The sequence below is a fragment of the Phallusia mammillata genome, chromosome 5 (genome assembly GCF_965637545.1).
Source record: "Phallusia mammillata chromosome 5, kaPhaMamm4.hap1.1, whole genome shotgun sequence".
In the NCBI taxonomy this organism is placed as follows: domain Eukaryota; kingdom Metazoa; phylum Chordata; class Ascidiacea; order Phlebobranchia; family Ascidiidae; genus Phallusia; species Phallusia mammillata.
Genome location: NC_137256.1, coordinates 15260551 through 15288443, shown reverse-complemented (window position 1 = coordinate 15288443; position 27893 = coordinate 15260551). Strand labels below are relative to the sequence as shown.

The window sequence follows — 27893 nt, the reverse complement described above, 5'->3', positions numbered from 1 at the left end:
ATAATCCAAGTCAAGTGGGAGTCGAACAGCATCAATGGAACCGCGGGAGAGCGCGTCGGCCACATAGTTTTGTTTGCCTTCGATGTTGCGCACATCTGTGATAAACTCAGAAATGGCGGTTAAATGACGTTGTTGGCGTGCTGACCACGGAGCGGACACTTTGGTGAAAGCAAAGGTCAGAGGCTTGTGATCGCTATAGGCGGTAAACACGCGACCTTCCAAAAAATTGCGAAAATGACGAATTACGAGATGCAAGGCGAGCAGTTCCCTGTCAAAAGCGCTGTATTTTAGCTCCGGTGGTCGCAGGCGTTTGCTAAAAAATGCCAATGGGCGCCAGGCATTATTGATAAATTGCTGGAGAACAGCCCCGATGGAATCCTGTGATACATCGCTAGTCACAGCAGTCGGTGCATCAGGCAAGGGATGATGCAACAGCGTGGCGTTCGCCAGGGCAGTTTTTGCCTCCGAGAAAGCCAAATCTAAGCTGTCACTTCAAAGCAACGTTGTAGGATTGCCGTTGAGTCCCTCATGAATAGGAGTCATAATGCGTGCAGCGCCAGGAATGAAACGGTGTTAAAAGTTTACCATACCTGCAAACTCCTGAAGGCCTTTGACAGGAGTGGGGCGCGGAAAACTTTGAATAGCCTCGACTTTGTTGGGAAGGGACAGGCACCGGTACTGTCAACGCGATGCCCCAGAAAATCAATTTGGGAAACTCATCTAGGAAACGGGGATTTTTCGGTTCGGCCTGATTCGGCCAAAATTATTCGGCCTTGTGGCCGAATATTCGGTTTCGGCCCGAACCTTTTTAGGCGGGTTCGGTGCATCACTAGTAGTAACACAACCACAAAAAAAGTAAACGTTGTGAGGGAATGTTTGAAAGGCTAAATCTGGGCTTTGCGACGAGCTAGCGACAACGGGAGCCATCGCAAGAAACCTTAGGGCCCCTACCGTTGATTGATGCACCCCCGGTAGATATGTCACCGAAGGGCGTTGCATAGTGCCCCCTCTCCCAAAGAACCTTTTTCAAAAATGGTAATTGTGGCGTCACAAAGTCATTTTTTGGAATTCGAAGTCGGTAAAGACGGTAGAAAAAGAGAGAAGCCTTAAGAAAGCTGATGAGCAATTTTAAGTCGATCGCTGGGCAGTCCCACAATTTTTTGTTGGTTTTGGCAAACGGCAAATTTACACGTCACATGTCTTTTTTTGAAGTTTGTATTGAAGTTTGAGTTGATCGAAGCAATTTACCAAATAATCCACTTTAACGATTTTTTAATTTCAGCCAGAACTTTTTTGCAAATTCACCCGATATTAAACACTGACCCACTAAATGAAGATCATACGCCGTAAAAACAAACATTTTGAAATGTAATAAATTATAACCAGAAACAAACAAGCCAGTGTATTAGTGTAAAACATAACCTTTCGACAGCAACTTGCGTCTTTCTCAAATGAATGTATTTAAAAACCAAGAAGCAAGTAAAAACCAGTTAAAGCAGTAAAAAGGGCGAAAACAAGCGCGAATGACTGGTAAAAACGTGCAGTAAACAGCGATAAAAACGGTCACGTGTTAAGTTCGGGGCTGTGATCCTGTGTGGTAAGGGATTCTAAAAACAGCTGACGAGTGTGATCTTAAGATGACGCCAATACATCTTGGCTTGTGCTTGAAAATTATCGTGTTTTGTGTAAGTAACAAGCTACATAACATAATTTCGTTTGGAGTGTCACAAACATCACAGTTCATTTTAATAATTGATCTGCAATGCAGTTGAAAAGACATTGTTTGGTCGTTTAGAAATCATTTGGTCGTTGAAATTGTTGGAAACTTTTGAAGATTTACCGCACATCATGCTCGTTATGTGAAGAATCGGAATTTTTTCAATATACTTAGCTAAGTAGCCAGCTGCTGGTCCTGACCTAATGTCAAACAGCCCTAAAACACCATGTTTAAGACCAATTGTCTATTGGTCCTTTGATTGTCTTGGTCTTTACTGAGGTTTTAATATATATATGCCTGTCAATAAAACTTTCTAGCCTAAACGGGCTTCACAAAAACGATTCGGGTTCGGGCGAGTTTCGAGCTTCTACTTTCGGGTCGGGCTTCAGTTTCAGGCCCATTTGCAACTCTGTGTTGTAGCTTTCTCTGTTGACACATTTTCCGTGAGGCATTTGAGAACAAAATCGATTGAGTCATCATCATTGCAGGAAATGCAAAGCTGACTCCTATTAATAACTGCTTTAGTACTAACTTGGGTAAAAGTTACGCGGGAAACCGTTATTCCCTAACACGCGTGCAAGAACCCAATTGGTCTAAAAGATTAGTTTTTGAAAGGTGCCTTATAAATTCAAATTCTAATTTTCTGATTCGCACTGACGGCAAAAGCCTAAGCCCGGTTTTTCGTGATATTTTGCGTCCCACTTCCTCATGAAATATCGGACATTAGTTACGCCCTGTCATTTTGTAGCACTAGCAACTCTTCACGGAAAGCCTTTGTCCTTATGCAATTATTTTCCATCGTATCCCGCTGTTTTTGTACATTTTCGCCTCTGTGCCCGCTGTATTATCATTCATTGTTCTGAAGAAGCCATACCGTTCTGGTGGGAAAACGTCAGCTAAAATACAAGTTCTTGAAAACAACAACTAGTATTTTGTTTAGCATTAGGCTACACCAGTTGAACGAAAAAAATTATTAAATATGCAACCTGGTGAACGAAACGCCTGTTCAGTATTTTCTAAGTTCAATTGGTTACTGTATCCTAAATGTGTTTTCCAATTTGTTTCCGCCTTTTTACCACAGTGGCTTGCAAGGGGGCGCATGAGTGACGTCAAATTTTTTAGTGAAATGATAAGTGATAAGTAAGAAAATTGTTATAAACGTTACGCATTACTGCGTGTTATTTCCAAATATTATTTTCAATTTTTTTTTAAAACGAAACGTGAAATGCATTTTGTTCCGAACATTGGACAGTATTATGTATGTGCGTTTAAGTATGAGCGACATTTGCGACCATGCATCGGTAAAAGTCATTTCGTTGGCAAATACGAAAAGATACCATAAATTGGGCTTTACGAGTTGAAACTGCTTGCTCTAACACACATCTGTGCCAATTTATAGAAAAATATTAGGCGCGGAATTTTTTATTTTATTTTGTTCTGAACATGCTGTATATGCATTGATGTATGGGCATCACTACAAACACGTTGTAGTATACCCTATCTATACGTTCGTGTATGGGATGTTTTCTCCCATAGCCTACCTTGCGATGTCGATTAGTAGGCCTACGTACCAGGACCACGTCTACGTTTCGTTTTTTGAAAAAAAATGTAAAAAAAAATTTTGGAAAGAGCACGCAGTGATGTGTAACGCTTATTGACAATTTTCTTACTTATCATTTCAGCGAAATGATAATGGTCTAAACACCTCTACCATCATCATTTCGCCGAAATGGAAAGTGCGAAAATTGTTAATAAGCGTTACGCACCACTGCGTACAGTTTCCAAAAAATGTTTTTTATTTTTTATTTTTTTTTGAACCATAGAGGGTGGTCAAGGCAGGGCTGCCACTGAGAATTTTAAGATATCCCAAGGTTACCTCACCAAAAATCCCAAGGTTTGGTCCCAGTCATCTGTACTATTGAAAAGACGCTAAGAAATACCAGAAAAATACAAAAGAAAAAGATATTTTTGTACATGTTTTTAGTGGCACATAATACACCGAAAAGCCTGTAGCACTAGCCTGACTCATAAGTTTTGACAGAGAACTTCGATCAACTTGCACTTCTTCGAACACAAAATTGATGAAGCACTGTTACGTAAATCGTTACATAAAAAGATGATTTTTGCAAATGGATATTTTTTGTTCGCAACAACAGTATTAATTGTATCTTAAACGTATTAAATGAATAATTTAAAAAAATCCCAAGGTTTAAAAAGTTTTTCCCAAGATCCCAAGCTCAACACTGAAATCCCAAGATCTTGGGAAAAATCCCAAGGAGTGGCAGCCTTGGGTCAAGGTACGTACAAATCGACATTTTGAAAAATCGACACAAATCGACATTTGGTATAGGAGGAAACGTTTCAGCTTGTAAAGTCACATTTCTGGTCTCAAACAGTATTTGCAAACGAAATGACTTTAACCGATACTTGTTTACGTAGGTCGCCCATATACAAATGCATACATCGCTAAGCCAATGTTACGAAACAAATAAAAAGACATTCCGAGCCTAATATTTTTCTATAAATTGGCACAGATGTACGTTAGAGCAAGAAGTTTCAGTTTGTAAAGTCACATTTCTGGTCTCAAACAGTATTTGCCAACGGAATGACTTTAACCGATACTTGTTTACGTAGGTCGCACATATACAAATGCATACATCGCTAAGCCAATGTTACGAAAGAAATAAAAAGACATTCCGAGCCTAACATTTTTCTATAAATTGGCACAGATGTACGTTAGAGCAAGAAGTTTCAGTTTGTAAAGTCACATTTCTGGTCTCAAACAGTATTTGCCAACGGAATGACTTTAACCGATACTTGTTTACGTAGGTCGCACATATACAAATGCATACATCGCTAAGCCAATGTTACGAAAGAAATAAAAAGACATTCCGAGCCTAACATTTTTCTATAAATTGGCACAGATGTACGTTAGAGCAAGAAGTTTCACCTCGTAGAGTCACATTTCTGGTCTCAAACAGTATTTGCCAACGAAATGACTTTAACCGATACTTGTTTACGTATAGGTCGCACATATACAAATGCATACATCGCTAAGCCAATGTTACGAAAGAAATAAAAAGACATTCCGAGCCTAATATTTTTCTGGCAATTGGCACAGATGTACGTTAGAGCAAGAAGTTTCAGTTTGTAAAGTCACATTTCTGGTCTCAAACAGCATTTGTATATGGGCGACCTACGTAAACAAGTATCGGTTAAAATCATTTCGTTGGCAAATACTGTTTGAGACCAGAAATGTGACTTTACAAACTGAAACTTCTTGCTCTAACGTACATCTGTGCCAATTTATAGAAAAATATTAGGCTCGAAATGTCTTTTTATTTGTTTCGTAACATTGGCTTAGTGATGTATGCATTTGTATATGTTCGACCTACGTAAACAAGTATCGGTTAAAGTCATTTCGTTGGCAAATACTGTTTGAGACCAGAAATGTGACTTTACAAACTGAAACTTCTTGCTCTAACGTACATCTGTGCCAATTTATAGAAAAATATTAGGCTCGGAATGTCTTTTTATTTCTTTCGTAACATTGGACTATATACTGTGTATGCATTTGTAGGCTATTTGGGCGACTTATATGTAAAACAAGTATCGGTTAAAGTCATTTCATTGGCAAATACTGTTTAAGACCAGAAATGTGACTTTACAAGCTGAAACGTTTTCTCCCATACCACAAAATGTCGATTTGTACGTATCTTGACCACTCTCTATGGTTTAAAAGAAATTAAAAAAAATTTTGGAAACTGTACGCAGTGGTGCGTAACGCTTATTAACAATTTTCGTACTTACCATTTCGGCGAAATGATGATGGTGTGTTTGGGATAAGCGAGTAAGTTTGGACCAGGGTTGCCATATTGGCTTTTTTGACGCCAGATTCTTCGAAACTGGCTTTTTTTTATTACTGTTTGGCTTACAAAATTTTGTTTGGCTTTTTTGGCTTACAAACTTTTGTTTGGCTTTTTTTTTGGCTGGGGAATATCAGACTATTATTGAAGAGCAGTACCGAAAATTGCCCTTTATTGATTGGAAAGAACAAAAACAATTTAAAGAAAATGGGATACCCCAAGACACAGAGCAGTTTTGAAAGGGAGTAATGCAGCATCCTCAATTTAAAGAACTTCTGCATTTGCTCTTACTTGCCTTATAACACCTATAAGCAATGCCGTAGTGAAGAGGGTGTTCTCTCTATTAACTTGCATAAAAACTAAAGCAAGAAATAGACTTCAGCTGTCTCTATTGGAAGCAACAATTAGAATTAGAGCAGAACTCTTGACTTCTAATAAGTGCTGTAAGGAATTTGTTCCTTCAACCAAAATGTTGAGTAGATTCAAAGCTGACATTTTATATTCTAAGAAATTCTCTACTGAGTCTGTCAACAATGAAGAGGACAACCTTTTTGAAGAAGAAATTTTTATGTAATTTATATGTAACTTGTGATTAAATTGTAATTTTGTGGTTAGTAAAATTATTTGGCTTTTTTTGGCTTTTATTTTTTCTCATCTTGGCTTTATTTGATCACTGGGATCTGGCAACCCTGGTTTGGACGTTGAACAGATGTAGTTAGCGTGACCCGATTTACATAATTTTTTTCATGACGCCATCCAGAGCCTTGATGACGCCACACACCAATTTTTAGCTTTCTGCGATGGTTATTTTGTAAAGTGGGAATTTTTTGTCAGGCGATAGGGAAAATGTGTGACGTCACAGTGACGTCATTATGTGCGTGACGTATCCGTACTATGACGTAGTTGATCGTATCTAAAGGTCATTGGTTATGTGCAGGTATGACGTAGTTATGACGTGTGGTCATAAAAGTATACCAGACCCCAAGAAAGTACAGACCAGACCAGACCCAACACTTATTTGTTTTTTACTGTTAAAAACAATAGTTGTGTGTCAAATAAATGTACAATTTTTCAACGATGTTTGTTTTACAGAACTGTATAGCTGTGTTTAAAATGGCTTCTGGTTGTTGTGGTAAAAAGTATGTAACAGGTCAAGGTGAAACAAATTTAAATCAGCGATGTGTTGATAAAGGGAATTGCACAAAAGGCGTGCAAAAGTCAACTATTGTAAACAACGAAATGTGCTATTTTTGCTTTGACGTCCTACTCTGCCATTTACAAAATTCTGATCCACCCAAATCGCCACACTTTACCAACCAATCCTGGTAAGCATATGGAACTAATGGAAGCTTGTTTTTTATGTACATTATTAAAATACATTATTTTAATAAATAACAAAACAATGTACAGTGTAGGAGGGTGAAATAATCAACTGTACTTATTGATGTATGTGAAAACAATGGCGTACAGCAGGGGTTGCCAACTTGTTAGTCGGGGTCAAACTAAAAGCTGGAAAACAGAAAAGAGGGAAAAGCAGGAAATCAGCACTAAAAGCAGAAAAATGGAAATTTGTGTTTTCTGAAACAGGGAAAAATAATTGCAGAAAAACAGGAAGAGTAAAATTTCTTGTTTCATAAGATTTGTAAATACAAAAAGCAGAAAAACGGGAAATGTTTCTTTATTTGTTTTTTATACCTTTCTAATGGGCTACTCTAAAATATGCAATCTACGGCTATAAGGGTCAAGGTGAGGGATTGTAATACAAATAACTTTATAATTTAATTTAGATACCTTTTGGATCTAATTTTCTTAGTGTTAACATGTGGTACCATACAGTGCTTAGTACCATTCTCAACACATATGAGAATGTTAAGTCCAACCTGGGAATCTAAAACTAAATTATAGTGTTATTTTTATTATAAACCTTTACCCAGACCCTAAAAGCCCTAACCATCAACATTTTGTAGATTGCGTACTTTGGAGGAGCCCCTTTCTAACTCGCAAAAATCCTTTGAATGTGATCTATTAGCGTTCTACATCGATTGTGTGTTGTGTCCAATACTGAAAAACAAGAAATGTTTTGTATTTGTTTATTTCCCGTCTTTTCTGTATTTTTACACAGTCAATGTAGAACGCTGTTAGAACACTTTCGAATGGTTTTTACGAGCTTGAACGGAAAAAAATCAAATGTCCCATTTTTCTGCTTTTCGTATTTTAAAATCTTCTGAAACAAGTAATTTTACTCTTTTTCTGTTTTTCTGCAATTATTTTTTCCCTCTTAGAAAACACAAATTTCCCTTGTTTCGGCTTTTCCTTTCTTTCCTGCTTTTAGTGTTGATTTCCTGCTTTTCCCACTTATCTGTTTTTCTGCTTTTAGTGTTACCCATTAGTCGTTTAGATTGACGAAAATTTTCTTAATTGTACATGATCGAATGATCCGTAGTTATATAGGCTGTCACTGACACAAAGCAATAAAATTTCTGTGTGAGATTTGATTGACACTTACCAGAATCATGTAGTTCTTACGACCATAAAAAGTCGCATATTTTCATAGCCATCATGTCGTTTACACACTTTTTATAATCAGGCGTGTATCCAGTCAAAGACAGTTTTAACTGTAAAATGCTTTTTTTAAGTTTCCCCAAACAATCACAACTTCTTCATTAACACTAACACTTAAGTTGTTACCACAAACATTGTAATTGTTACAACATAATTTGATGTCAAAATCACAACTGTTACGCATCAAAGAAATGATATTTACATAATAATTGTTAAAAATAATAATTGCCATTTCACATTTGTGCTGTGTGGCAAAATGTCAGAAGTGCTGTTTAATATTGTTTTTAAATTAAGTTTTTGATTAGTAATGGAGAATTTAGTGCGATCGACCAGTTAAAAGCAAACGATCGACCAGTCGATCGCAAACGACATGTTGGCCACATCTGGCGTACAGTGAAGCAACAATCAATGCAATTGCTGATTCTCAGGGGCTTTCTCGATAACCCTTTTAAACATTTGTATATACCACTAATAGAGAATGATGGTATCATTTAACCTTACTGGTCTGGCAGGCACAAAAATTCTTGGAGGGCTGCATGTTTGACACCCATGGCTTTTTTCAAAGGGGATGTACATTAATTTCAATATGTTTTGTGTTTGTCTTCTTCATTTTTCTGTGTTTAAGTTATTTCATAAAAACTATTTGTAACCTGTTTTAAATGGTGATGTGCTACTTTTGTTAGTGAAAAGATGAAGGATATTAATAGACTTTGGATTATTATGGGTCCCCTTCCCTGAAGGGGACACATATTGTTTTTGTCCGTATTTTTTTTTTCTTTTTTTCTTTTTTCTGTCTAACGCTGGTTTGTGAGACGCATTTGGTCAAGAAAGAGTGCTTCAAATTTATTCAAATTTGGACATATGTTAGATATTAATCCAAACTTGGTCCACCTGAAGTTTGACCCCAAATTACCCAGCGGTTCACCCACAGGCCCCCGAAACGTAAAATTTTTAACGCTGGTTTGTAACGCTTGTTTACTGAAGAAAGCGTGCTTCAAATTTATTGAAATTTGGACATATGTTAGATATTAATCCAAACTGGGTCCACCAGAAGTTTGATCCCAAATTACCCAGCGGTTCACCCACAGGCCCCCGAAACGTAAAATGTTTAATGCTAGTTTGTAACGCTCGTTTAGTAAAGAAAGAGTGCTTCAAATTTATTGAAATTTGGACATATGTTAGATATAAATCTGAACTTGGTCCACCTGAAGTTTGACCCCGAATGACCCAGCGACACACCCACAGGCCCCCGAAACGTAAATGTGTCTAACGCTCATTTGGTCAAGAAAGACACTGTAGGCAGAAGTCCCAAGAGAGTACGTTTACGAATAATAGGACAGAGCGGGAGGGCTCAGCTTGACGTTGGACAGACGTTTTACGAGACGTCGTTTCGGTGATTAGAAATCAGCTGTTTTGCACAGCAATGCTATGTCGTTTTATTAAGTTATCACTCACATTTTCAGTTTTGACAAAGGTTTCACACCTATGACGATTTAAACCTAATAAGCGTGCTTCGGTTTCGTATATGTCAAGCAAAACTTTCTTAAACAAACTAAATATGAAAAAATAAACTTGACTTTTTTGCAAGATAAAAGTTTTTTTTAAATGCTTAGTGTCAGGTTGGCCGCTGCATGACCACGGGTTACTTAAGGTCAATTAGTAGGTATTACTAACACAGTTCAGAACTTTCTTACGTCATAACATAGCGTTTTTTTTTTTTTTTTTGAATCAAATACTCAAGGCATGTATATATTAGGTCAAACGGTGTTGTTGAACACCAAGGACGGCGTGTTATTGAAAACGGTGTCAAAAGGTCAAACAGTCGTTTGGTGTGTACACCCTAAAGGTTACTACAGGTCAATGGTACTCGTTTGCGAAACAAAGTTAAATGAAAAACTCGTTTTGCGAAACAAAGTTAAATGAAAAGTTATGTATACACTTGCAGCAAATCGCTTTTTAATTGTCTGTAACACAACTGTTACAGCTTTCTAGAAAAAAATTGTGTTTAAAACCCGACCTTGGACGACAATATCTGGGTCAAAGCAAGAGATTAAATTGAAAGTATTTGTTTCGTTCTTTTTTATTGTTGTTGTAATTATACGACAATAATAGTGCAAAAAAATACAAACAAAATTTTTTTATTGTTGGGTTAATGCTTTTTAAAAATTTGTCCTTAAGAATTAAAAAATCACCGCAACATTTGTTTACCATAAATCCGCAAAAACACGCATGTGGGGACCCATTAGTTTTTGTTTACAAAAACAATCATATGTGTAGATCAAATGATATGTATAGTAAATTGGTAAATATCGTATAGAATATATAAAATGGAAGTATATCAGAAAGCCACTCTTCTAGTTAAAACTATGATGGATCCTGCTTTAAACTCTTAAGTTCTGTGTTTATATGGCACAAAATGTTGAGTAAATTTGTGTTAGGTGTTTTGTTTTTTGTTTAGTTTGATCATAGAACCTAGAGTTGCAGAGTCGAAGGTTGAAGGTCTGACTTAGCACTAAATGCCTGTTTCAGCTCCACCTTATGTATGATTTTTGGTGACTCTCTTAAGGTGTCATTTTGATTTACTTTAGGTCACAGGTTCCCAAGCTTTGTATAGCATGACCAGAACTTTCATCTGTTCATTACAACCCCTAGTCAACGTAGTTAAGACGCCCACAGCTCATAACACCTACCTTTATTCAGGCCAGGGCGTTAGGCAGCGATTGGAAGCATGGGATTGTCTGTTATCTCGCAAAACAGTACAGGAATCCCAAACATATGACGATTGGGTCAAACATAAAAATGTTGTGAATAAATGCTGCAAATGTTCATGTTTTGTGTTGCAAAATCGTGAGTAGTTTATTGGGAATTGAAATAATTAATCACTAAATGTCCAAACTTCGTTTGCTAGGGTGCCTGTTTTTGCAGTTGTTTTAGGTTAACAAACATTACATATTTGTATGCTAGGGAGTGTATGCCAGTCCTCTACCACCTTACAAATCAAATTACCTCAACATGCTTACAGCATAGTTACTTCTACTGAAGGCAATAAAAATCACTGAATAAAATTGTTTTATTATATTTTAACCTTATGCTAATTTTTCTGGCTTTGTGGATTTTGGGGTAGTTTCAATGCAGTTGTGCAAAGTTTTTTCCCAGTGTTTTTCTTTGTTTTGGTTGGATCTTTTTTATATTATAAATGAAGAATATGTTTTATAATGTATTAACCCTTTAACTGCTGATTTTTTTTACAAAAATTATGGTTTAGACATGCTCTTGCTCTTTAAGGTTTTATGCAAAATCAATAGAAGATAGGCAAAAACTTTCTCTGGGAAAGTTGTTAGGTATAAAAAAAATTACAATTTAAAGACAAAAAAAATTTCAATGACATCATCACTTATGAAATGACGCCATTTCATTTTTCATAAAATTGCAGTCCGGTTTTCGTTACAATTATTTATGGTTTTCGTTGCAATTATTAGTTCCAAGTTGCTTTACAAACAATTCCATAAAAAATATTGATGTGTGTTTTTTCGATGACGTCATTAATTAGCCTATGACGTCATAATGAACAATTTTAGTTTCTTATTTTACTGTAGTTAGGGACGAAATTAATGTTTTTGAGGGTAAAAAACTTGTTTTTAACAATAACTTTTGGCAATCTTTACAATTTACTGACTTATTCTAATGTTTACCAAATACTTGTACACATAATGCATTCACAAGTGTTTGTACATGTTTATTATGTATCATTACACCACAACATGTAAAATTTTGAAACACAGTTCACAGAAGTTAGCAGAAAAAGCACAATTCCAAGCATTCCAAAGGAACTTTGCACTGATTCTTCTGTATTTGTTGTCCATTTATGAGGCCAAATCCTCACATCATTTGACAAATATAAATGCAGTTGAGGGCCAAATACAATCAAAATATAGGTCAGCAACCATAAACTTCCAGGGTCAAAAGGCTGCTGTCACCACTACTAATAAAGCTAAACTGAACGGTGTCGGAATTTAGTGAAATTTAAAATACTTGCAGAATTTGTCATTTATAGGTGTCAATTGTTTTGTTTAACCCTGTCACCCCAATATTTACCCCTCTAGCCCCCTTAAAAGGGTGAATTTTTTAAACATTGTCCGAATTTGATTAAATTTGGACAGCTTAGAGTGTGCTATTTATAGTTGTTGTTTGTTATGTTCAACCCTGTCGCCCCAACATTTACCCCACTGCCCCCCCAAAATGGGTCCATTTTTTAAACAATGTATGAATTCAATGAAATTTGGACAGTTTGTAGAGTGTACCATTTGTAGGTGTTGATTGTTGTGTTAAACTCTGTAGTACCTATCATTTACTTCACTAGACTCCTACAGCCATGTACAATTCACCAATAATAGGAGCTGATTGTTGTGTTTTAGCCTATTTTCTCACTATTTTTAACACTCAGATAGTCATAAAATAGAAAAACCTTCAAAATGTATGAATGAAATGAATTTAAGATGAACATCAATTCATAACTGGGATCAGCCTTGAAGCGTCGATGCAGACCAGCGATCACGGCACACTCATATGTAAATCACAGTACGCCAGGCCCATTAAAGGCGTCATACCGAATCAGCTGGTCACCAAGCATTCACCACCATATGACGCTTTTAATGGGTCTGGCGTACCGTGATTTTGAAATGAATTTAAATAGTCTTTACTCCATATAGCATATTTATTCATGCACAGTACCAATCACTGTGTTTGACGATACATTGCCAAACTTTCTCATTGTTATCTCTTGAAATGCATTATTTACAACTTTGCATGTGTGGGGACCCATGAGTTTCTGCTTGCAGAAACAACTAAGGTTATAAAAGACAGTGGCTGATATGGGACCCAATATAAAATAAGTGTCGGATGTAAATATATGTTAAGAAAAAGGTCACAGTGTATGTGCAATGGCAATATGTGCTAAGCCACCCTTCTAGTTCATACACAGATTTAGCTGCATATATTTTTCTATATTGTGAAGCTTGTGGTACTAGTTTTTTCGCATTGTTTGACACATTAGGCGTACAAAAAAGTCTGACGCATATGGCTACTAAGCTGAAAATACTCTTCCCAGTCCCACAAAATCTGATTAGGTTGTGCACCCCTGACTTAGGCTATATATATATGGTATGGCGGATCATACTTTTTAAATACAACGGTAAGGATCTTCTCTTAAACTTGTTTCGCTTTCACACTTCCTAAGGCCTAATAGCATTTCCCAAACTGCTAAGTATTTGTATCATTTAATTTGGTAAATGTAGTGTAATGTGATGTTGAATGTACAGGATTCTCCTTGTCCGAGAAATGCCCTATTGTTTTTAACAAAAAGAAGGGTATTGTTTAATTGTAAATTATGTTATCTATTATCTAACAAACTGCTTTAAATTGTTGCCCAAAAATAATATCAACATAACACAACTTGGTGTATTAATTATTTGGTCCCCTTATATGAAGGGGACACATATTGTTTTTGTCCGTATTTTTTTCTGTCTAACGCTGTTTTGTTATATGCGTTTGGTCAAGAAAGAGTGCTTCATTATGGGTCCCCTTCATATTGTTTTTGTCCGTATTTTTTTTTCTTTTTAGTCAAGAAAAGAGTGGTCCAAATTTATTAAAATTTGGACAGATGTGACATGTTAATCCAAATTTGATCCTCCTGAAGTTTGACCCCGAATGACCCAGCCGTTCACCCGCAAGCCCCCAAAACGTATTTTTAAAAAAAAACGTCTATACTGACTAAAGTACATCATCTAGGAGTTATGTGCTCTGTTGGTTGGTGCAATGTGAGGTTTTTTTTATTGTTTACAACTTTGCATGTGACTTTAACAGCCCATAGTTTGTGTACAGTGTACACTGTCAGTTGGACAGAAGTCCCAAGGGAGTCATTCACTGGTTTACGATTAAAACGGTTTAGTGCAGAGCGGGAGGGATCAGCTTGACGTCCGGACAGACGTTTTAAGAGACATTCTTTTCTGTGATTAGAAATCAGCTGTTTTTTTGTCCTTAAGAATCTAAAAATTACCGCAACATTTGTTTGCCATAAATCCGCACAAACATGTGTGTGGGGACCCATTGGTTTTTGTTTACAAAAACAAATCATATGTGTAGATCAAATGATGTGTATAGTAAATTGGTAAATATTGTATAGAATATATAAAATGAAAGTATATCAGAAAGCCACCCTTCTAGTTTTTTTTCAAATTTAGACACATGTTAGTTATTAATCCAAATTCGATCCTCCTGAAGTTTGACCCAAATGACCCAGCGGTTCACCCACAGGCCCCCAAAACGTAATTTTTTTTAAAACGGCTGTACTGACTAAAGTACTTTATTTAGGAGTCATATGCTTTGTTGTTTGGTGGAATATAAGGTATTTTAAAGAATTTTGTACCTTAAAAAAAGATTTACCCATTTTCACCCCTTAAACCCCAAAATATTCATTTCTGTCAAACGCTGGTTTGTTAAACGCATTTGGTCAAGAAAGAGTGCTTGAAATTTTATTCAAATTTGCACAGATGTTACATGGGCCCTTAAACGTAAGTGTTTTGAAACGGCTGTACTGATCAAAAGTACATGATCTAGGAGTTTCATGCTTTATGGGTTGGTACAAGTAAGATATTCTAAATATTTTTTTCAAATCCAAAACTTTATGTGGATTCACCCATTTTGCACCCTTTTAACCCCGAAAAAATCGGTTTCAGTTTTTCCAGTCCCTTAGGGCAGTAATGCTAGCAAGCATATTTTCAGCTTTAGCGAGAGGTTTGTTTTTTAGAAGTGATTAAAACGGTATTTCGGGTTTTGTACATTTCAGGGAAACATTGTTGATTAACATGAAGGTAAAAAACTACATGTTTTCCAAGGTTGCAATTAAAAGTCATTAAACGGTCATTGAAAAGTTGGCCATTTTATGACGACAAAAGGTCAACTTGTAGGAAACGCAGAACGCAGTTGAGAATGATTTTTTTGTCAAACATAGTTTCAGTTAAAATAATACTAAATATGGGGCCCCTTTCCTGTTGATTTTACTCGTTTCGTTTTTTTTTCTTTTTGTTTTTTTCTTCCCTGAAGTTTGTTTGTCCACCTCTTTTGTTGTGAAAAGTTTGATGGATTCGGATAAAATTTTCACAGATGGCAGATATAGTTATGTAGATGTGCCATTTGTTTCGTTTGACTCAAAAGCCCCAGTATTAGCCCCAGTATATTAAAGTCTAAAATGTTGTTGCAGCGCACCGAAAACGAAAGGTTTCTGTGCTGTCACAAGGGCAACCAGGCATATTCCACTTGTGTTTGTGGATTGGTTAGTGGACGTGTTGCAGATGACGGTCAAGGGGGTGTTAACTGTTAATAGCCTTATGACGTCAGAAACCAAAACACCTCCAATGGTCAAAATTTTAAACATTGGCCGATTGGGACAAAATTTTACAGGACTCTAGATTGTACGATTGTGTTTTCATATTTAATTATTTTGGGTACAGAACCCCATCAGTCACCCCACTAGCCCCATAAAATGGGTGAATTTTTTTAAACAGTGTCAGAATTGGCTGAAATTTGGATAGCTTGTAGAATCTGCCATTTATAAATGTTGATTGTTGTGTTAAACCCTGTAGCCCCAATATTTAACCCACTACCCACTAAAATGTGTGACTTTTTAAAACAGTGTCGAAATTGGCTGAAATTTGGATAGCGTGTAGAATATGCCATTTATAGATTTTGGTTGTTGTGTTTTTCCGTATAGTTCCACTAAAGACCTCTTCTTTTTTTAAAAAAAATAATACTATTTCGGACAAAGTTTAAACATTGTCCAAATTTGTTTGCAGTTTACATTGCATGATTGTTTAAGCCCAGTCCAGATCACTGTGTTTTACCTTACAACACCCAAATTTCTGGTTGTTATCTTGTGTAATTTTGCATTATCTACAACTTTGTACCCATGCGTTACTGCTTGCAGAAACAACTAAGATTATAAAAGACAGTAGCTAAGATGGTACCCAACATAGCAAAACTATAGGGAATATATTAACGCTTTTTCAAACATGTTCCTGTAGTAATGTTTATCATTGGTTGGGCAACGTTTAAATATGTTTCTGTTGTTGCTTTACATTACCTGAGATAACCATTTATTACAACACATTCGCATTGTAAACATTAATTGCCAAACATTTACGGGCAAACAATTTTATTTTACGTCATAAACTTGCACAACCCAAACAGGTTGCAGTTGTAGAGAATGTTTTGTTGCTTTTTCACCAGCACGCTTGTTGAAAAGCAAAATTACTTTTTATTTTGCGATGCGTCATATAATAAGGCTACAAAAAACAAAATATCCACAGTGGGCGCCATCGTGCTTTCCAAAACCAATGTGAAGGCCCATACACTACCTACTCAGCTCCTATGTGCATGGCAGGAAAAAGTAGGGAAGTTGGGAAGCTCCTTCCCGGGAAACCAGTCTTACTCGAGGGAATATTTATTGGCCATTTGTCTAACAGGTGGACAAAAAGTCTAAAATAAATATTGTTGTAGAATAACATAACTCCGCCAGCTTCTATTAGTTTGTTAAAACCGCCAACATCATGATGCTTGATGTCCCTACATTTTAAGGCTGCGGCGGCCTGCAGGTTAACACGCTGCATGACATATGTGTTTGTTCAAAATGCGTGTACTCATTTATATGACAATGCACATAGGTACTGGTGGGAAAAAATGGCTGTACGAATGACTCAACAGCATTTAATCCAACCTTACAAAGACAGTTTAAATTTCCACAAACGAGTGGAGACGATGAATAGAGATTAATAAATTCAGATGTTGCGTTATGTAGGCAAAGTGCGTGTGAAATACGGTGGGTTAAGTTTAATATATTTACGAACAGCAACTGGGGGGATTTACCAAAAAGTGGCAGTAAAATTTTGCTGGTTTCCCGGTAAATTTGCATTTTTTCTTGCCCTGTCTATGTGTGTGGCAGCTTCTATTGTTCACTGTTATTCAATTAACAAACAAAATAATACTTGATTGTGATGAAAACTAAGGTTTGCAGACAATACCAATACTATCTAACAGCTAAACTGTCGCTGCACGATTATCATGACTGTCATGTAATCAAAATACAATGTTGCTTGATCAATAGAGATGAATATAAACTTTTTGATGCATTCTGTTAAGTTGTAACACTCATGTCACGAATGTGCAAAGTTTGTTTAAAAGTCAACCATTAGTGTACAATGTGTATTTAACACTTCCCCAATCATCTATTAGTCAACACCTTGACACTAGCTAAGTTTGCTGGACATGTTTTCTTTTAACTATATTTACATTCTTTTCAATTATAGCCCATTGTTTGTTACCTGGAAGATTGGCAAGGATTTGAGACTTCGTGGATGCATAGGGACATTTTCCCCAATGCCTTTGCATAATGGACTAAGAGAGTATGCCATGATCAGGTAGGTCAAAATTCAAAGCATAAAATGCAATGTCACAAACTCAATGGTGTAATTGTCAAGATATGGTTTAATCATTTTGTACATTTGTTATTTTTGTACATCTGTGCCCAGTAGAGCCCTAAACTACTAGCCCCCAACACATGTTTACTAGACTTTTCTACACTAACACAGAAATTGTAGGTGAATTTACTTGGTATGCCATATTGTTTTTGTCTGTATTTATTTGTCTATTTCTGTTTAAATTATGCGTTCGGTCAAGAAAGAGTGCTTCAAACCTTTAAAATTTACACACATGTTAGGTATTTATCCAAATCTGATCCTCCTAAAGTTTGACCCCAAATGAGGCAGCGGCTAACCCACAGGCCCCCAAACTTAAAAGTTTTGAAACAGCTGTACTGACTAAAGTACATTATCTAGGAGTTACAAGCTTTGTTGGTTGATGCAATGTAAGGTTTTCTAAAGATTTTTGAACTTTTAATTAGGGTTGGGCATTTGACCGGTCAAATAAAATCTGGTCAATTGACCGGTCAAATACTTGTCAAATTGGTCAAATATTGGTCAAATACTAACACTCTATTAAATCGCATTTTTAGTTAAATGTTGGAAGTTTAATCTTCTGCTAAACCATAAGTATATAATGGAAATGAAGGTTTCAACTCATGTAAATTTGTTTGTGAAATAGGAAATGTTCAGTTTATATTATATTACAGACTTTTCCGACTGCATTGCATGCTTCATTTCATCCATGGCCCCACCTGTGTGCCTGTAATTTTCATTCAGTAATCACATTTGTGAACTGGATTCTCATAATATTCTATATACATCAGATTAAAGTCTAACTTTGACTGAGATTTACCTGTCAAAATCGCTTATCCTGCTTAAAATCTTAATTTATGCTGTTAAGCTGTTGTCACATCTCCATTGATGACAAAAAAGGAATATACAAAAGCTTGATATGTACGTACTTTATCCCAATAAGTACTGACCTGTAACTTATCCACAAAAATCTATTCTGGGCAAATATATGCTAAATATATAACTACAAAATTTTTTTGGATCAAATATAGAAAAAAGGACTGTACACCTACAAGTTTACACAGATGCTTTAATTTACTTAGATTTTTTATCTGTCAGTAAAAATGTGCAACATTTGCAAAATGCCTAAGAAAATACAAATGAATTAACTTCCCTCATGGACCTATCACATCCGATTTTTATTAAGATAAAACGGTGCTATGATCCATTTTTTTTTAATTGCATTGTAAACCTTGCAAAGTTTGCCATAACGTAAATCAGATCTTAATTTCAAATGAAAAGTATCTCCTAATTGTTATGGGATTTATTTCAAATGAACAAAACAAATCTACATTGGCTTAAAAAGCACTTATTAATACAAAAGTATGCCCTAAACCAGGGATGGGGAACCACTGACCCGCCACGTGAATTTTAGTGACCCAGTTGTAGTTTTAAAAATGTATACTGATTACTATAGGTAGGGTGACCAGACTTCCAAGATTAAAAAGTTAAATTAAAACCCTTTGCCAGATTGTCTATTGTCCTAAATTACAGATTGTTCAGTCAATTGTGAGGCAACAGATATGTTTATTTAAACGCCCAACTTTAAACGATTTGTTGTAAGTTTGCTTACGCTGTTCGGTTCCACATATTCAGCGAATCCTTGTTTTCACATAAATTTCAAAAGATCAAGTGCAGGAATCGTCTCAGCTCAGATATGACTGCTGCGTTTATTAAGCTGAAAACTACCTAGGATTGCAAGACTTGCAGAGAAGATGCAGCAACAAGCTTCTCATTGACATGTAATAAAATATGTGACCCACTTTGTTTTCTTTTCGAATTATGATCTTATGTATGACCCATTCAACTAAAAAGGTTCACCATCCCTGCCCTAAACTGTTCTACCTAAGGGTTATTAGAAATAAATGACCCTTTCAACAACCAAAAAGCAAGTCCAAGAAAATTTACCACATTTGATTTTTAAAATTAAAAATAGTATTTGACCGGTTAAACAAAGTGCTGTCAATTGACCGGCTTGCCAACCCTACTTTTAATAGAATTCACCCATTTTCACCCCTTCAACCCCAAAACATTTGTTGCTCTCCAATGCTGTTTTGTTATATACGTTTGGTTAAGAAAGAGTGCTTTAAATGATAAAATTTACACAGCTGTTAACTATTGAATCAAATTTAATTCTCCTGAAGTTTGAACCCGAATGACCCAGTGGTTCACCCACAGGCCTCAAAAACGTATTTTTTTAAAAAAAGGGCTGTACTGACTAAGTACACCCCGAAATAATTGGTTTTAGTTTTAGGCCATATTTACAAGACCTAATGTGCTGAAATTCTAAACAATTGTTTGCAGTTACTCATTTAGTTTGGATGTATTAAGGTCAAAGCAAGAGATTGATTTGTGCTTTCTCTTGGTGCCAGATGTATATGAAAAGATGTGTTACATAACATTGTAGCCAGGGGCGTATCCTGAAATTTTAAAAGAGCCCAACATTTTAATTTGGGAACTTCCCAAACGACAGTCTATGACGTTTTTGTTCTGATTGATGATCGGTCTCATTTGTTGATGACCCACTATGTAAATTGCTAAGTTGTGTGTTGCCTGATATTTGACATTTTTTGCTCCCAATAACATACAAAAAGTCTGTCATGTATTGCTATCAAGTTTTCTTTAGTGGACCCGCAGAATCTATCTATCCCATTTTTATATCCTAATAAATCAGTTTAAATCAACGCATACGGCGGCAGATTGTGGAGCATTGTGCTTCGATAACAGCATGGCATAGCCTATTTGTATAGGTTTAGGAATCGGGGTTTACCTGATATCCAGTATTTAATCCGACACCTAAAGATCATGGTTAAAATTGCTGATTTGGCAAATCGGTCTTTCGTCTTGAGTCATATGTTCTTAGATACAAGCCGCAAATGTTTAAACTAGTGATGGGACAATACCAGGTTTTGAAGCGAGTACCGATACAGAGTACGAGTACCACATGTATATACCTTCGATACCGAGTACGATTACTGAGTACTTAGGTATAGTGTTGTACTTAGTTGTATATCACTGTCTAATTTAAATACAGACGTGCATACACACATGCATAAAAATGTAATTTCCACACGAAAGCGCATAAAAATATAAGTAACCTTGCGGAACTTTTTCCTGATTTTGTGCTGTCCGAAGCAAATATTGGCATAAATTTGCCCGTATTCTTATGGTGTAAACTGGCCTTCGGTATCGCACATGGTATCGAAAACTGAGACAAAATATTTCGAGTACGAGTATCGATACCACTAAAATCGTTCGATACCATTGATAGCAAGTACCGAGTTCCGGGTACTCGTCCCACCACTAGTTATGGGTCCCCTTCTGGGTCCCCCTGAAGGGGACACATTGTTTTTTTCCGTATTTTTTTTTCTTTTTTCTTTCTTTCTTTTTTCTGTCTAACGCTGGCTTGTGAGATGCCAAGAAAGAGTGCTCCAAATTTATTCAAATTTACAGAGATGTTAGTTAATAATCCAAATTTGATCCTCCTGAAGTTTGACCCCGATTGACCCAGTGGTTCACCCACAGGCCCCCAAAATGCTTTAAAACATGGTTTGTTATATGCGTTTCGTCAAGAAAGAGTGCTTCAAATTTGTTTAAATTTTGTCAGATGTTAGTTATTAATTCAAACTTGATCCTCCAGAAGTTTGACCCCGAATTACCCAGCAGTTCACCCACAGGCCCCCGAAATGTAAATGTGTCTAACGCTTGTTTGGTCAAGAAAGACACTGTAGGCAGAAGTCCCAAGAGAGTAACTCACTGGTTTACGATAGCAGGAGGGCTCAGCTTGACGTCGGACAGACGTTTTACGAGACATTGTTTTGGTGATCAGAAATCAGCTGTTTTGCACAGCAATGCTATTTCGTTTTATTAAGTTATCACTCACATTTTCAGTTTTGGCAAAGGTTTCACACCTATGACGTGATTTAAACCTAATAAGCGTGCTTCGGTTTCGTATATGTCAACAAAACTTGCTAATCAAAATAAAGTTGAAAAAATAAACTTGACATTTTTGCAAGATAAATGTTTTTTTAATTGCTCGTTGTCAGGTTGGCCGCCGCATGACCACGGGTTACTTAAGGTCAACTAGTAGGTATTACTAACACAGTTCAGAACTTTCTTTCGTCATAACGTAGCGTTTTTTTGCAATAAATTTAGGAATCAACACTCAAGGCATGTATAAATTAGGTTAAACGATGTTGTTGAACAGTAAGGACGGCGTGCTATTGAAAACGGTCAATAGGTCAAACAGTCGTTTGGCGTGTGCACCCTGAGAGGTTACTACAGGTCAATGGTTTTGCGAAACAAAGTTAAATGAAAAACAATTTGTTATGTGTACACTTGTAGCAAATTGCTTTTTAATTTAAAGTGTCTGTAACACAACTGTTACAGCTTTCTAGAAAAAAATGTGTTTAAAACCCGACCTTGGACGACAATATCTGGGTCAAAGCAAGAGATTAAATTAAAGTATTTGTTCTTTTTTAATGTTTTTGTAATTATATGACAATAATAGTGCAAAAAGAATACGAACAAAAAATTTTTATTGTTGGGTTAATGCTTTCTAAAAATTTGTCCTTAAAAATCTAAAAGTCACCGCAACATTTGTTTACCGTAAATCCGCACAAACACATGTGTGGGGACCCATTAGTTTTTGTTTACAAAAACAATTATATGTGTAGATCAAATGATGTGTATAGTAAATTGGTATATATCGTATAGAATATATAAAATGGAAGTATATCAGAAAGCCACCCTTCTAGTTTAAACCTGACTTAGTCTGTGTGAAGTGGCTGTTCGCAATTAGTTGCAGCAATGGCAGACTAAAGCATGTTTTACTTGTTTATAAATGTATCGGTATTTGATCCGATGCCACCTAAGTATCGGATCAGTAGCGAAACAGTATTATCGGGCTAACCCTAACTACTACAACAAATGTAAGTTTGTGTTATACGAAGATAAAATTATGACCTCAGCTGATTTGTTGTGGAAAACTTTGTTCGTCAAAATATTGTGTCACTACACATCTAATAGCTACCATTGTAATGTTTTTGCGAGGTAAGTGACCTGTTCTTGAGTGCATGTGCTTTGCAAATTAGATATGTGTGCGATTGCACCATATACCCGCAACGATTAGCATGTGTGGCATCACATCCAAGATGTAAGAATGCTTATTATGAGAGTAAATATTCTTTTTTGGTTATACTTGATTTAATGTGTAAACTTTTATTTCTTACTTTTGCAATTTAGTGAAAAGTTTTTTACAGTGCTTTGAAAGACAGTCGATTTGCCCCAATGCGATTGGAGGAGGTTGGAAAACTTCATTGCTCTGTTTCACTTTTAACAAATTTTGAGGACTGCAGAGATTGTTTTGATTGGCAGGTGTTTGTAAAATTAATATTGCATAAATGTATAAAATCATGTGTTTGATGTGAACAGATAACAACAAATATGTAATATTATGCTTATTGAATAACATAATAATCATTACAACTCAAATTAAATGTATCAAACAAACTGTGGGTTAAAATGATAAAACTAATACTGAGACATTTTGTGAAATCTTTTACCGTAATTTTCCGTGTATAATGCGCAAAATTTAATTAATTTATTGTCCTAAAATCTAGGGTGCGCATTATGCATGGGTACAAAAATTTTTGAAGAAAATCTGCCTCGAAATAAAACTTGAAATCAGACCTTTCTTCTTGTTTGTTGTCAATCGCGCATCACATTTAGCCATCCTGCCCAACACACTTAGTCAGTAAAATTCATAATTGACGACACATCGTTTGATGCGATGGTGCAATGCTTGATGCTGTGTTATTGTCAAATACTGCACACTGCCCATTTAGCGACAACGTAAATGGGGTGATATCATTGCCGATATGCAACGGATCGAACTAAAATTTTGTATATAAGTTTGAATTTAATTATTCTGATTTTTAGGTATTTTAATCTGATACATATTAAACTTCATTTGTGTTTTAAAAATAAAAATGTTCTCTGCAAGTATTAAGATCGGTTCCGCTTGAACGCGACCAGTAAGATCTTGTTTGCTGTCACGATGTACCCTACACAAATCCTAAACATTTTTCGCTATCGAGTTTGTGAGCGCATGTGCAGTGATACTGACCGGCAGAATAACATCCGGTTGTTTCAAAAGATGATCTTTTTTCTGAAATAATTTTACGTTTACGGATTTAAGAGTAAAAATTTGGGTGCGTATTATACATGGGTTCAGGCTTTTTTCCAGCATCGACATGCCATTTTTAGGGTGCGTATTATGCACGGGGGCGCACTATACTTGGAAAATTACGGTATGTGTCTTTGTGTATTGTTTCTTTGTTATTCTCAAAACAATGACAGCATCATGCTATTTCTACAAAATTTAATATAATTTTTACTTTTTCAGATTGGAGTTAATGGTATTCGCATTGAGTTCCGTAATGAGAGAGGTCATCACAAAACAGCAACCTATTTACCAGAAGTTAGCAAGGAACAAGGTAAATTAAATACTTTTCCAACGTATATGTTGTGGGTATAGTTCAGGCAAATTGACTTTTTTCAAGTTTTTACCACAAAATGTGTACAAAATGTATAAGCGACATTTAACTGATAAAAGCCTATGGCAAACTCTGCGGAACCCCAGCCACGTTTTATTTTTTTAGCCTTACTATAATACAGGTATGAAGAGAAAGAGAATCTGCATGTTTCGCAAAAACACCCTCAGCATACAAATATAGTCAAAATTTTTCAACAACCGAGCTTAAGTTACTTGTGTATGGAATCTACTTGCAGAAAATGTTTAGAGTTAAAGGGTATTACCACTTTATGATGCCAGAATCATTAACAATTGCTGCCTAAAACATCTTTAGTTGTCAATATGTAAAAGGGTGGCTGATTGGGACAAAACTGTAGTTTAGGTCATTGTATATTATTAGTTTGGTTTTAGAACGACTTTCTCAAGTTACCCCACTAGCCACCTGAAATGTCAAAGTATATATATATAGTGGGGTCATATATACATATAAATATATGTATATATACCCACTAGTTTTTTACATGTATAATCATGTCCTAGTTTTAGTGTTGCTAAATCTATCCTAGTTTCAGTATTGCTGGTAACTAATTTTGATATAATTAGGATTGTTACATAACATCACAATGTGATTGTAATTTCATTATTCTCGCTGCTCTCATTGAATATTTTTTGTTGGTTGCATGGTTATAATGTTGTTCTTTTTTTTCTAAAAGTCATCATCGTCATTAGATGTTAACAGAGAGCAAGTGGCACAAACTTTTGTCTACTATGAAAGAGTCTGCATTTGCATTTCATACAGCTATTATGGTTGTTTATTTCTACAGATAAATTGGAATGTTCAGAACAGTTTTTAGAACAAAATAACGTTGCAAAGCCAACTGACTGGTTGGGTTAATAGCGTGAATTAAAGTCTATGATTTGTTTGGAATGGGTACTGGGACGTTAACAATCTCCACTAGTTTAATATGCATGATATTTAATTTGTTGACATGATACATATTTTTTACCAAAAATGTCATTCAGAATGACCACTGCTTTGTAGCAGTCTCGGAAAATTTATTTCCTTTTACATTTTGTTTAGGGCTTTTTCCTTCACTTTCATGCAATAAGCCATTGGGTGAAACCACGCGCAAGAAATGTTTGCTAAAACTAGGTCGTCGTTTAAGTAAACTAAACTTTACAACTATTATTAGTGTTACATACAATTCACTGCGTAAATAGACGACTCGTTGTAAACCTGACAAACGAAACGTAGTAAACAATTATTATAATGGCTCAGCAAGACCAGGTGCGCTTTGTTGCCTAAAAATAAAGTATGTTTTGTTATAGTTATCATAGAGAAATGATAAAAGTTACCTTGTAGTTATCTTCGGCATCAGTTGCTGATGTATACATACCAATACAGACCTCAAAGGGTATAATTTGCGACGTTATTTGACGGCAAGGCTGTAAATCTTTTCTGTATTATCAAGATTATCAAGTTCTGCCTCCCCGCCGATTTTAGCAAGTAGACGCCTATGGTGTCGGCATACTACATAAATTTTATGTAACAAATGTATTGTTTGCGTTCATTTGATATGCTCATATCGTTAGGCAAAACCTAAAACAAACAAAAGGAAAAAAAATAGAGGCAAAAAATCATAAACGACGACACGATAAACTCACCGAATAGAGACCGGAAGGACTTTTAATCTAAAAAACCTTGATCAGCTGCCTGTAGCAAGCGGACAGCTATCCAACGGTTTTAATGTTTAGAATGTTGCACCGTTGGTGAATGCAACTGGGCTTTAGAAACCATATGTTCCTGTAGCTTGCTTCGACAACTAAAACAGACGCCGGGATTAATCTATCATATGGTTTTGTGATTGGTTTGCGGTTGCCAACATCCCGTGTGTATCTCGTCTTTATTTGGGTAACAAAGCAAAAGGGGACGCAAACCGCTGTGCCGATGACACTAAGCACGCGGCGTATAGCATCAATCTGTTTTGGCCTTTTGGTACCTAAAGAAGGATCTAGTACATCGATTTTGGTACCTAGTACATCGATTGCACAGAAATTTTAGGCCTTTCGCTTCTTCGCAAGTCACGCCACACAGTCGTTATTTGTGCATTTTTGTGGCACCTGGTGACGAAACTTACATAGATTCGCCCCCATTTGGCTTTGTTATCCTTCCTCATACGTACCAAATTTGACGGATGTTATACGCTGCCTTCTGGACTGTTCCCTGCGGAGAATGTGGGTAATGGTGCATCAATGAAACTTGAAGGTCACGAATTTGATGTTGAATGTTTAGGTTATTATTGCATTCTCTTCTACCGGGTTATGTCCCATAGTTTTTTTTAACAAAATAAGGCGTTTGTTTGCGCATGATGGTAATATTGTTTTGTCTATGAATTAACAAATATTTCTCAGGTGCGTTAGAAGAATTACGTGAAATGGACCCTGCGTGCTGAAGTGGCAATTAAAATAGATTTTACTGTTAACTGAAGATCTCGTGTACTTGGTGTATCTAACCGCCCACATCTGCTTAAGAGGCAGAACTTTCATACAAATAACAATCTTATAGGGGGACGATTTTGAGCCAGTGCCTTAGAAAGAGATCGATTTCGCCAAAAAGATTGAATAACCCTGTTGTAAATGGACAACCATAAAGGGTTAGCATGTATGAATAGAAAACTGTTTGCAATGATGAAACATTTTCTGTTCGTAGTAAATATGATTTTCATAATTTATTTGTTTTTGTCACAGGTTGGAATCAAGCCCAGACTATTGAAAACCTTTTACGGAAGGGTGGATACCAAGCAAATATCACACCAGAATTTTTAAAAGGAGTGCATGTTAAAAGATATTGCAGTGAGAAAGTCACTGTTGCATTTAGTGAATACGCAGCTGTACGGGGCATTAAGAAAGCCACCAGCACTGCGGCGAATGTACCTTGCCACAGAAGCCTTCCACCATATCCACCACCTTCTGTTATTCATCATCGAAGAAGCAGTAGGGAAAAGAACAGTGGTTTCATAAATCAACTTGTGAGTGCGAATTCCAGCAAAAATCGACAACAGCCGCACAGCTTTCCAAAAGATTGAAAACCATAATTTTAGTGAATGCAACTGTTTGTGTCTTTGTAGATCAACCAAATCTGCTTTTACGGTTATTCAAAATTTAAAAATGAACAAACCTTTGCATGTTTGAATTATCAATTAATTGTTTGTTTGCCCTGATTAAATTGTTTGAATTTTCTTTGTGAATATTAGGATCATAGTGATTTTATGCATTTTGGTTTTAGTGACACTATTCGCACTCAATCGTTCTATGATTAGAACAGAAAAACAAAATTATTAAACTAATCATGACAAATTTTTTGGTTGTTTTGACGCTTTAATGTATTGGATTTTTCTCCCCGTTAAAAAACATTTTTTATTGTCACTTTTTTGTGCGTTAGTGCATCAAATAAAAGAGATTTTAGACATATAGGTCCTTGATGCTATGCACGAATTGTTGCTTACAAAAAACAGGGATTAATGTACAATGCAAAGCAATCAGCTTAATAAATTAGTAACATTTGTATTTTTTATGCGGAAATGCGTACTAGGGTGCGGTGTTTCTTGGATTATCCGTTCTAATTGGGGCAACACTTAGAAAACCGTGTTGATATACGTTAAAAACGA

The 27893-nt window shown here is 36.0% G+C and overlaps 1 protein-coding gene across 1 annotated transcript; it reads left to right on the top strand.

Annotated features, from left to right (window-relative positions):
- The first annotated feature begins 6656 nt into the window (after nucleotides 1-6656).
- LOC145228004 (uncharacterized protein CG5902-like) lies at nucleotides 6657-27696 on the top strand. Its single transcript, XM_080092973.1, has 5 exons — nucleotides 6657-6908; nucleotides 17505-17615; nucleotides 22952-23066; nucleotides 24097-24187; nucleotides 26974-27696. The coding sequence occupies exons 1-5, from the start codon at nucleotides 6661-6663 to the stop codon at nucleotides 27309-27311; spliced, it is 903 nt and encodes a 300-aa protein (XP_079949099.1). The 5' UTR covers nucleotides 6657-6660; the 3' UTR covers nucleotides 27312-27696.
- The last annotated feature ends 197 nt before the right edge of the window (nucleotides 27697-27893 follow it).

Bases quoted from the DNA above. Each gene is read 5' to 3' on its own strand.
- LOC145228004 (XM_080092973.1), top strand. From the start codon at position 6,661: ATGTTTGTTTTACAGAACTGTATAGCTGTGTTTAAAATGGCTTCTGGT. The intron at 23,067-24,096 runs GTGTTTGTAAAA...TTACTTTTTCAG, and splicing joins GAGATTGTTTTGATTGGCAG to ATTGGAGTTAATGGTATTCG. The intron at 24,188-26,973 runs GTAAATTAAATA...TTTTTGTCACAG, and splicing joins AGAAGTTAGCAAGGAACAAG to GTTGGAATCAAGCCCAGACT.